The sequence below is a fragment of the Pteropus vampyrus genome, unplaced genomic scaffold, assembly GCF_000151845.1.
Source record: "Pteropus vampyrus isolate Shadow unplaced genomic scaffold, Pvam_2.0 Scaffold69, whole genome shotgun sequence".
Taxonomy (NCBI): Eukaryota; Metazoa; Chordata; class Mammalia; order Chiroptera; family Pteropodidae; genus Pteropus; species Pteropus vampyrus.
This window is the reverse complement of record NW_011888850.1, coordinates 1441386-1453558: the sequence shown is the minus strand read 5'-3', so window position 1 is coordinate 1453558 and position 12173 is coordinate 1441386. Positions and strand designations below refer to the sequence as shown.

The following is a 12173-nucleotide window of genomic DNA, read 5'->3' as shown; positions in this document are numbered from 1 at the left end:
ATAACTACATATAAGTAAAAACTCATAAGACTGGCAGCTGACTTCTCAAAAGAAACTATGCAGAAGGGCTTGGCAAAAAATATTTGACAGGATGAAGACCCAGGATCTACAACTAAGAATAATTTATCCAGCAAAGCTATCATTTAGAGTTGAAGGACAGATAAAAAGCTTCCTAGACAAAAATAAGCTAAAGGAATTTATCACCACCAAGCCAGTATTACAGGAAATGTTGGAGGAACTTCTTTAAGAAAAATCATGTACCAAAAAACAGGAATAAAGAATGGTAACAACTACATTCCTATCAATAAATACTTTAAATGGAAAAAAATTAAGTGCTCTAACCAAAAGACAGGGTGGCTGAAAGGAGAAGAAAACAAGACCCCTACATGTGAAAAGGAAGGGGATGGAAAAAGATATTGCTTTGATGGATCTAGAAGGTATTTAAGTCAGACAGAGAAAAACACTACATGATTTCACTTATACGCAGAATCTAAGGACTAAAAAGAACAAACGAATCAAAAACAGACTCACAAATATAGTGGACGATTTGGTGTTGGACAGGGGAGGGAGGTTTAGGGGACTGGGAGAATGAGGTGAAGGGTTAAAGAAGTACAAATTAGTAGCTCTGGATGGTCACGGGGATGGGGAGCATGGCATAGGGAATGCAGTTAGTATTAATACGTTGACTAGGTGGAGGGTCGAGGGAGGGAGGGAGGGTGTAATTGGGGGGAATCGTTTTATGAATCATTATGTAGATGTCTAACCAATGTACTGTATACTTGAAACTAAATTTAAAAAATAATAATAAAAAAAGATGATCCTGGAACATCCAGTGGTGCCAGAGAGAAATGCTCAAAAAAAAAAAAAAAAAAAAATGGGGACATGCAGACAATCTCTTAATGGCCAAAGCTCCAACAATTTAAATAAAATAATGATAGTATTGAATTATATCACATAGACTGTATACCCACAAGTCCATATTAATATAAATAATTGAAGAAACAAATAAATGGTGAAGAAGAGACAACTCTTCCTTACAGAAGAATCCCAATTATAAGTGTAGAAGGAATGAGAATAGAAAATAATCATTAAGCAAGCACTGTTTTAATAATAAAATTTGTGAGTGAAAAGTTGAGAAGAAACAAGATTAGTCTCAACGTATCTCCCTCTAAAACATTTATTAAATACAAAAGGAAGAACAGTAAATTTACATTGAAGAAAGCCATCAGTTACCACTTTAACCAAGTGGATCAAGGTTAACTTCATCAATAATGAGATATAACATTATGATTCCCCAATATGATACGCTGAATAGGACACAACATCTCTTCTCTATTACTGCTAATCGATTTATGAGAAACCACTGAACAAATCCAAACTGAAGGATGCTCTATAAAAGAACTGACCAGTACTCATCAAAAATGTCAAAGTCATGAAAGACAAGGATAAAAGAAAATAAAGGAACTACCAAAGGTTAGAGAGACTAAGGGTACATAACAACTAAATACAATGTGGGATCCTGCACTGGCTTTTGGAACGGAAAAAAAGACAATGAAAAAAAAACAGGTTAAATGTGAAAAAGTGCTGTAGTTAATAGTTAATGGCACTGTACCAATATTAATTTCCTGGCTTTCATAATTATACTATGGTTACGTAAAATATTAGCATTGAGAAGCTGGATAACAGATATAAAGAAAGCTTTTATACTAATTTTACAACTTTCCTGTAAGTCTAAAGTTATTTCAAAATAAACGGTTAAATAAATGTTCTTTAAAAATATATCAACAAAATATTCAGTAAAGCTAGAAAGAACATGATTCTCTCTGATGATTGAAAAACTCTGAAAAAGCCGTTCCGAGTACACTGTGATATCAGTATCATGGTACAGTAAAAAAAGAACGGAATTTAAACTGACCCATAGACACATTAGAAGCAGCCTTTGCGAAGAGATTCATGAAATTATCTCTGTAAGTAAAGTTCAGATACACCAAAATATTCTACATCATTAGATTTTGTACCTATGGATTAAAAAGATAAAAGCTCTTTCTTTCGAATTAAGATGGAAGTCAAATACTTAAGATTCTTTCAGCTGCCACTCATCTAACCGGACCTACCAAAAATTCTGAAGTGTTTTTATATGAGTAGCTTATCTGGCGGAAATCCATAGTGACAGAAAAACGGTATATGAGCAGATCTCCATCTTGACCTGCCTCCAAAAACTTCTAAATCTCTAATCTTCATCTACATCCCATCCCAACCCCAAATTTTACAAATTTCTTCTTGAAATAAGCATGCAGTTAATACGGATGCCATTAGCATTTTTAACTCAATCTTTTCATCCACTTAAGACACATTTCTCAATTTTTTTAAGTGTCTTTAAATTTCTACGGGGGCCTTAACTTCCTGGCTGAAATCAGAGGTTGGCAAATTACTGGCCTCTCACTCACACCTGTATTGGTAAATAAAGTTTTAATGAATCACAGCTACCCCTACCTGTTTACACATTGTCTATGGCTGCCTTTGGACTACAATGGCAGAGTTGATAGACTTGAACGGTTGTGACACACTCTATATATTTTAAGGTTTATACAGCCCTCAAATCTTAAAATATTTCCTATATAATCTTTTACAGAAAACATTTGCTGACACCAGATTTCAAAAACTTAATATGAAAAAAGGAAAATAATATTTCTTGTTACATTTGTGCTAGTTTCATTTTGAAATGACATTTTGAGTATTCTGAGTTAAATAAAATATATTTATTAAAATTAATTTCATGTTTCTTTTTACTTATGTTTGCTAAATTTTAAATTACTTTGTGGTTCATATATTTCTACTAGACAATGCTAGTCTAGAAAATCTTATTTAAGCTAATTAATGTTGTCCTATATAATGAGCTTAACATATAATTTATCATCCAACCTGGAACACTGTTCAGAGTAACACCAGTGTTATTAATAGAGACAAAGGGCATAGAACCGGAACACGTGGGCCACCTTCAGAAAATATATGCACGAGCAGAGACATAAATGTGCCACAAGCTTTCTATGACTATCATCCTTCTACAGTATATTTTCAATAGATTTAAGCACTCTGTGTTAATCATATTCTTCTACAACTTTTCTTCTCATAAATTCTATTTCCCACATCGCCAATACACTCCGCTACCACAAATAGGAGTCCTCATACAACAGGAAATATAGAAAAATGTCATACCCTTCCGTCCCATATCATGTGTAGTTCATAAAATTAAAAATCAGTGAGTACCTGTGTTCATTAGAGGAACTTAATTTCTTAAATTTTGGAACATAAGCACTTTGGTGCCTTGCTTTGTATTTAAAACTGAATAAGTTATCTGACTTGAAGCCAGCCAACAGAAACTTAGTAATATTTCATGACTGCTTCCAATTTTATGATATTGTATCTCAAATTCAAAATTAAATCCTTAGAAAAAGAGATTTTAAAGCGTACTATCTTTCAATAAACCTTATAAAAGACCCCTAGATGGAGCTGTAACTTCACAAATGCAACAGTTTCTCAGCATCTTTAGTAATTTACTGCAGCCTAAATTGTTCGTGTTAAATTAAGTGCAATTCTGAAACCACAATTATATTCTTGCTGTTTTTTTTTAATTTAACTCCAGTGTTATGCGCATATTACTCATAACTCAGTTATTAAGCTCCAGCTGTAGCCACTTGTCTTCTACAATGCCTTGTCTTAAATAACATTCCATAAAAATCAGGAATTAAGAATGACAGCGATATATATATATCCTAGTGTTTTTAATTTTTGTTTTGTGTAGGAGGACCTGCGTTAATGGACCAAGGGGTGGGAGATGAAATAAATGAGGCTACTATTTACCTGGGCCCAAAATGTTACTGCATCTTCCACATGACTTCCAACCACGTCTTCAACTAAAACCAAATCACAATGCAAAGAAAATTAGAAATTAATCAAGATCTAGCTCTTAAAACCAAAAATAATTTTTAGTGTCAATACCTTTATTGTAATGTATATCTTCATCCATCTGGACAATTCCTGAAAAACTAAATTCAATACCTTGAATTAGGGTCTTATAATCTGTCCATTAATAGTGAATAAAAACTAAAACACATAACGTTCAAATTCCTACAAGTATATTTTGTTCTAAATGTTATGAAAATTGAAATTCTTATTAAATATTACCTCAAAAATATTTTCAATAATCCTTTTGAGAATACTGTATTTTGCGATTTCATCACATAGATCTTTGAAATTTTCTCTTTAGCCGATTTTACAAACTTACACTAAAGTGGATAATTCATGCACATCCTGATCAGCTACATAAATCGATACTTCAGAGTAATGTGCATATTCTTTTAAAATAAGTGAGGCCCTCCCAAAGCAATAGAACTTCCACAGTTTAAACAAAAAGAAACACTACAAATACATATAGAACAAATGCTTCAGACTGGTAATCAATTTTATTTAAAAGACACAGTGGTTCCTGCTTTTGAAGATACCCTGCAATCAAAGACTGCAAAATGAATCAAATCTTGCCCATTACTTCAAAAATAATTTTCATTACATATTATATTCCAAAATAAATATCTTCTAGTTTATAATTTTATCTTTAATACACAAGAATATTGCACTTAACATGCATAAATGTTACTTCTTTGAACTGAAAATATTTATTTTTTTAAGAGCTTTAAAAGTTAACTAAAAACAGCACTACATCAAAGTTTAAAATGCTTTTTGAAATAGGAAAAAAGTTAACTCTGGGCAGGGAAAAAAACGGTTATAAAAATGTTTTAAACTTTATTATTCTAATTCTTATTACGGCTTGAAAATTTTTTTTTCACATACACTAAGCAGCATCAAAACATCTTCAAAACAAGTAGTCTACCTCCAATATTAGACAAAAAGTAATTTTTAAATTAGGCAAAAAGTTGTAAAACCAAGTAGGAATCTGTTTAAGGAGACTCTTTCTCTGGAAGACATTCGATTAAATTTAGTGAAAATGAAAAGGTTTACTTTGGAAATCCCACCACACACTCTAAGAAGCTATTTCCAGAATAGTTTCTAAATCGTATTTTAAAGGGCTTCAAAAAGACTTGCCCGCAACGATTACGAAGAAACTAACGCTGCACCCCCTTTCTGCAAACCTGGATTACCAAATGGTACTTCCAAATCTCCAATGCACGGCGATTGAAATAAGTGAGTCCAGGTCGCTCCGTGACAACTATTTCGGGAGATTTTGAAGTTTAAATGGCAAAGAATTTGCGGGAAGAGAAAATTCCACCCCACAAAGGGCCTGCGTGTCCCCGTCTTCTTCGAGAACCCTCAGGCCCGAATTGTCCACACGTCGGTTTCACTTGCTGGCAAAGCCGGGGTGCCCCTAACCCTCAGAAGCAGGCGGGCGCTGGAAATGCGAAAGCAGGCCAGGAAATGGGCCTCGCCCCACCCTTAGAGACATAAATGCCAACCAGGGGTAAAACTACGGTCCCGGGAGCGGCCACCATCGAACACACCAAAAGGACTTCTACTGACCTCATGCTTTCCACCGCAGAAGCCCTAGAAAAGTGCCCCGGGCCCCACATGCTGGGCGCTCAGCCCGGCGCCCACCCCAGCAGCTCACCGTCATCCAGCCGTCGCGCACGTGCGGACTTACCGCGCATGCCTCGGCCGCGGGGACTCCACACGGCGCTTGCGTGCTCGGCTCAGCGCCATCATCCGGGTGAGGCGGGAGCCGCCGCCTGCTCACGTGGCGGCCGAGGCCCGCGGCCTGCGGCCTGCGGCGGGGCGCACCGGGCGGGGCCGCGCACGCCGAGAGCCGTGTGCAGAGGCTGCGCACGGGGAGTTAGGCCCCGCACCCCACCGCCCCCGCACCTGCCGCCGGGTTCTTTTCTCGAGGCTTCGAAGAATGGCAGAGAGTAGGGGCGTGGATTTTGTGGTCTTTCCTAATTTGTTCGCGCTGTTTTAAGTTGTAGAACAGACAGACAAATTAGAAGAATCCCAACATTCTTTTCACAAGATGGAAAGAGGAAAATGACTTTGGTAAATGAAAATTGTGATTTTCAGATTAGTAGCTTTACAAGCGTTTTTCTAAGCCCAGCCTTAGCATTGATCTCTCCCCCTCGTGTGGCACCATTTTTCACATTAAGACGGGTTGAGAATAAATACAGTTTAGGTATTCAGTTATGTGCAGATTAATACAATTTGTGGCAAACCCTGCGCAACAGTTAAAATTATCTCCATTAATTTAACACCTTGATTGAGGTATAATTAATAAACTGCAGGTATTAAATATGCAGTTTGATTAGAGCAAACACTGTTGAAATCATCCTCACCATCCAGATAACAATCATTTCCTTTACCCCTCCCTCCAAAAAGTTTCCTTATACCCCTTTATAATACTTGGCTCCCCAACCTACCACAAGTGACAGATTCTGCTTTCTGACACCATACATTAGCTTGGCGTTTTCTAGAATTTGGTGTTAATGAAATCATATAGTATGTACATTTTGCCTGGTTTCTTTCACTCAGCTTAATTATTTTTGAGATTCATCTATTTTGTCTTATGTATCAATAATTTGTCGTTCTTCATTGTATAACAATTTATCTGCCTTTTGGTGGACATTTGAATCGTTTCCAGTTTAGGGTTGTTTCAAATAAAACTGCTGTGAACAATCAGGTGTAAGCCTTTGTATAGGCATATGCTTTCTTTTCTTGTTAATACCTAGGAATAGAATGGTTACCTCATATAGTTGTTTAACTTTTTAAGAAACTGCTAGACTGTTTTACAAAGTAGTTTTACTATCTTATTTTCCCACTAGAAGTGTTTAATACGAGTTCTAGTTGCTCTATATCCTATCATTTTATATGGCCAGTGTTTTTAACTTTAGACATTTATGTATAGTGGTATCTTTTTGTCTTTTTAATTGCATTTCTCCATTGACAAAATATTGAGCATCTTTTTGCATTTATTTTCTATCCATATAGCTTTAGGAGAAGACTATGTTCAAATCTTCAATGGAATTTTTTTCAAATTTTCAGTGGAGTTTCTGAGTTTATATACTGTGGGTACATCTCCAGATTTGCAAATATTTTCTCCCAGTTTCTGGCATGTCTTTTTCATTCTCTAAAAAGGGTATTTCAAAGAGTTCTTGATTTTGATGAAGTCAAATTTATCATTTTTTTATGGCTCTTGCTTTTGTGTTATAGCTAAGAGGTCTCTAGCTAACCCAGACCACAAAAGGTTTCTTCCATATTTTCTTCTAGAAGTTTTACATGTTTAGACTTTACATTTAGATTTAAAATTCTTTTTGAGTTGACTTTTGTATAAGATGGGAAGCATGAATCAGTTTATTTTTACATATGAATATTCATGTTGCGCTTTTATCAAGCCTTATATTCCACGCCCTGATCCAACACCCTCACGATCTACCCCCAGACATATTTTCTGCTAATACATTTTAACCAGAACCTACGATTCATTCAGATTGTAACCTATCTGCCTGTAGGAAGTACTGAATTTCCCACAGGGTATGCTGAGACCTGAGCCAAGTCATCAGTTTGAAGTCAATGAGAGTTCGCAGAGGTGCCATCTTACAATGCAAGTGTCTCACAGGTGCAGGCTGCGCTCCTCTAGCAAAATGGAGAAGGCTGCTTCTGCCAGCTGAAGGGTTCAAGAAAACCTGAGGGTTCAAGATCAGGCTCACCAACACAGATGTCCCCAACCCACAATTCAGAGTTCCAACCTTATCCTGTCGGCATGCTGACTTTGTTGGAGGAGGTGATCCAGGCTGTGCACTTTCCTTTACAGGCTTGCCACTTTACTATTAGATTTGGGCCGACTGTCAGTGCAGATTGCCTGCATCTACAGGAAATGAGGCTTTTTCAAAAGGGTGATGTTGAGGCATTCTGGCTTTCAGAGCATGCCTTGACTTAAGGAGCTAACATGAACCTATGTCATTTTTTTTTCAAGACTTCTAAAGAAGTTAACAATAGCTAACCAAAACCTCCATCTTTATCATTTCCATTAGTCCTATTCCACTGTAATGCAACAGCTACTGTATAACCTAATGCCTCACCTTCCACCCACACTTCACCCAAATCCACTACAGTAACTGATGCATCTACATGCCAGGAATTATCACTACCCCACTTAACACCAGCTATGGGGTCTTTATTGTCATCTGTCCAATGAATTATCTAGTCATGGAATCCCATCCTGAAGGTTTGCTTTCCAAGTATGTTCCTGGTACCCATCCTAACCTGGGTTTAGCCCCAACCCAAAAGCAAAGCCTAAGACAAATGTTTACATACAGGTAATTTGAGAAGTGATCCTAGGCAAACTGTTCACACAGACCCAGAGAAAATCCCCAAGACTGAAAATCCATCTCCATAAATGGCAGGTAGGGAAAGACTGAAGAAAAGAAACAGGCCACTGCAGTCTGGCAGTTAACAGTTTATTAAGGGAAACTTACACGTGAGGCACATCTCGGGCAGCTGCAAAGTGGATATCGTCTGTGCTGCTTGGCAGACACCAAAGAATTATATAGAACAGGGCAGGTTGGATGGGGGTACTGGTACGTGATCAGTCCTAGATGCGAGAAAATGCCTTATGTGCTTGCCTGGGTTAGGACAAAAGCCTGTTCTAGGAACCAGCATAACGTGAGACACAGGAGAAGTACTGGTTTATGTCAGAAGGAAAATATCAATTTTGAACAGACAGTCTATGAGAGGGCTTAGGAGAAGCAATCTCTTTTGGCTCAGGCCCAGCTTGTGGGTCCAGGAGCAGTCACATCATGGAACAGGCTCTCTTCCACAGAACCAAAGAGAGGGATCAGGGAGTAGAAAAAGAGGAAGCTAAATAAGGCTGTATTATAGAGTTGGCCACTATTATGGGTGACTAGTGCTCAATTCCACAAGATTTTCTGAGGAAGCTTATGAAAGGCATCTCAGAATTGTCTTCCCAGCAGACAGAAAAGGGAGTATCTATCTATGGGCTTCCACCTCCCATTAGTCAAGGGTGGTCTCAAAGTCATTAACTCCCCCATATCTTTTATACACGTATGATGCAGAGGGGTTCTGGGGATACCCCAAACCATGGTGTCAGAGGATCTCTGAAGAAGAAAATCATGACGGTCCCAAGACAAATGTCATCAAATGGCTTCCACGGGAAGCTGTCAGAAGGCTCCTTGGAGGTGTTTCACAGCAGTAAGAGGAGTAAGAGATGGGTTCAAAAAGATCTGAAGTGGCACACAAGGGGTGTCAATACAGTTATACAGAGCTCATAGTTAACAAAACAACTTAAAAATCAGTAGATACTGCTACAAAATGATTAGATAATTTTGAAATAGTTTTGGTTAAAAACAAAAATCAATATTACAAAGTTTAAAAAATAAAAAATTAAGGATTTAACGTACTATTTTGAATGAACCAGTGGCCCTTAAATATTTGTTCAAAAATGTCGATAACTTCTGTAATTTTTTTAAATAGCTTGAAAAAATTAAATTATGATAGACTGAAATTTACTGTACTTTCAAGTTTTGACTAATATGAAAATAACCTCATTTGTTAGGAGAGAAAAAAGTATGTACAAAGTAGTAAATCATGAATTTTGACAAAATATAAGGCATTTTCACTTATTTAAGTAAATTAAGGAAACATCCAAAAAGACATTTTTACACACTAAAAGTAAATAATTTGTGAGAAAATAAACTATATTATTATATTTAAATAAACACAGAAAAGATATATTTAGATGATGGTTTTAATTTCCCAAATAGTCTTCATGAAGGTTTTGAACTTGATGGCAACGGTGCTTTTCCTTTATGCTTAGCAGCCTTTTCCATTTTTATCTGTAAATTTAAAATATTGATATAATTCATAAAATATCCTAAAGGAAAAAAGGTAGCACATACTTCATTTGAATTCATGTTTTATTCATCACAGCCATTTCACAATTACTTAGCAGTTATTAAACTGTTAAATACTAAAGCCAAAATCTGATAAAGGGACTAATTACATTTTTAAAGAGTGTGGTTTGATTTCAACTTTACATATCATTTTAATAAAAATAACAATGAATATTACTTTGGAAAAAATGAATAAATTAAGTTTAATTACCACTAAAATTTTTTTAAGCTGAAATACCTAACCCTTACATCCAGCCTAAGCACATTCCCTATAGGGTTACAGAATACACCTAATCCGGCTGGATTATCTCTGGAACATGGACTGCTTTAAGGATAATTCTGGTTTCTACATTTCCATGGGTGCCTACCTTCCTGAAGGTTGTCCTTCTCCATTGTAACTGAAGCAAAGAAGTAGCTTGCATAAATAACCTAAACAGCATCAATCTGATATTTTAGAAACATATAAAGCCCTTCCATGGGAAAAAAGATCCCAGAGAACATAAAACCCACCTGTCTCATACTACCACTCACACACATACCAATTCCCAGTGACGGCACCACTGACTCACCCTTGCAAGAGAAGGGCAGAGGAAACATGGGGCATGGCAGGGGGAGGCAGGGCATCTTATCTTCTAAGGTGACAGGAATAACATCAAGAAACCAGAAGGCATGTGGTAAAACCACTCTCCCTGATCTCATCAAATTGCAAATAACATCCCAATCATAAAATCAGATGAATCTTACCTGTCTCTTCCCCATTTTTCCCTCTCTCTGTTCTTTGAGACTGTTGGGAACCTTATTCAGAAATCATACACTTTTTTTTTGCTCTCCCATTCATATCACTCTTGCACACTGTATCAGTAAACAGGTCACCTGAAGGACCCCCAAGGAACACCTTATTCTAAGGCAAATATTATAGGCTTTGGAGTCAGAAAGAAGTATTTGAATCCTACCTCTATCATTTATTATTTGAAGCAAGTTATTTAACCAACAGTTTTCTCATTTGTAAAAAAGGTCACAGTAATAGGTACTTCTCAGGGTTCTTCTAAAGATGTAAATAAGATCATATATATAAAGATCAAGGTATTTAATAAGCACTCAACAAATGCTAGCCTCCTTTCTCCTCCCATTGAGGGCCAAGTGTTAGATTTATAGTAACATCAAAAAAAGCAAAGATACTAAATAAACAAAAGTCAGGAAAGTGTTTGCTCACTTGAAATACAGGTATACCTCGTTTTATTGTGCTTCTGTTTATTGCACTTTACAGATCCTGCATTTTTCACAAATTGAAGGCAAGACCCTCCACCAGCAAAAAGATTACTACTCACTTTATTCCATTATTCGCTTTATTGTGGTGGTCTGGAATCAAGCCCACAATGTCTCCCAGGTATGTCTGAACATACCATTGCTTTGTAAAGCGGCTCTGAACCCAGCAGATTCAGTTTCTTAATCAGCTCTTTTTCCTCAATGGTGTATGTCTCGTTTTTTTTGGAGTAAAAGAAGAGTAGTAACAATGGTGTGTGGTACATGTCAGCTCAGAAGAAGTTGTGTAGGTTTGAACTTCTTAGTGTTTGTACTGCATTAATCATACAGGGAGAGTTTATAAGCTGTATCTCATAAATCCATAAATCACACAAACCAGAGAGTTATCAACTACATCTCATAAATCCATAAATTCTAGGTCTATTTATAATAAGCAGTCTGTGTAGGCCAGGTACATCCTCTAAAGCATTCACAGATAAGAACTCCCATTATCTTCCCACAAGCGAATACCACTGGCATGTTTTCAAGGCAGTCATCAGCATCCGGGCTTCTGAAGGAGAGAAGAAAGGCACTCTAGAACCCTGTCCCTCATAAGCCTGTGAGGAAAAACTAAAACTCAGCCATGACTGTTTGTGTTTCAAGAACAGACTGATATGATTAAAAGTCTACCCTTGATGCTACTGCAAAAATAGCCTTTTCTTTTCTTTTCTTTTCTCACTCAAAGCATTCCATCTCCCTCCCTGAGATCCTACCACCACTTTCCCTTAGACCAAAGCTTCCCAAAAACTTTCTGCATTATCCAATAAGGTAAGCACTAGCCACATGTGGCTATAGAGTCCTTGAAATGTGACTGAGGAAATGAATTTTAAATTTTAATTTATTTAAATTTAGACTTATAGAGCCACATACAATGAATGGCTATAGCACAGATATAGAACATTTTAATCACTGCAATAAGTTCTGTTTTCTAGCTCTGCCTCATACCATATGAGGACTCTTCCCTCC

General features: G+C 36.8%; 2 protein-coding genes across 2 annotated transcripts in view; both read right to left on the bottom strand.

The window, feature by feature from the left end:
- The window catches only part of STK31 (serine/threonine kinase 31), a 77108-nt gene extending 71526 nt beyond the window's left edge, over nucleotides 1-5582 (bottom strand). The window contains exons 1-3 of the mRNA XM_011361721.1: nucleotides 5533-5582; nucleotides 4000-4046; nucleotides 3862-3914 (exon numbers count right to left, since the gene is read on the bottom strand). Of these exons, the coding sequence (XP_011360023.1) occupies nucleotides 3862-3914; nucleotides 4000-4046; nucleotides 5533-5582 (150 nt within the window). The remainder of the gene's footprint in view (nucleotides 1-3861; nucleotides 3915-3999; nucleotides 4047-5532) is intronic.
- Nucleotides 5583-8439: 2857 nt separating this feature from the next.
- FAM221A (family with sequence similarity 221 member A) overlaps nucleotides 8440-12173 on the bottom strand; it is a 16349-nt gene continuing 12615 nt past the window's right edge. The window contains exon 6 of the mRNA XM_023531498.1: nucleotides 8440-9848. Coding sequence (XP_023387266.1) covers nucleotides 9780-9848 — 69 coding nt within the window. The 3' untranslated portion in view covers nucleotides 8440-9779. The remainder of the gene's footprint in view (nucleotides 9849-12173) is intronic.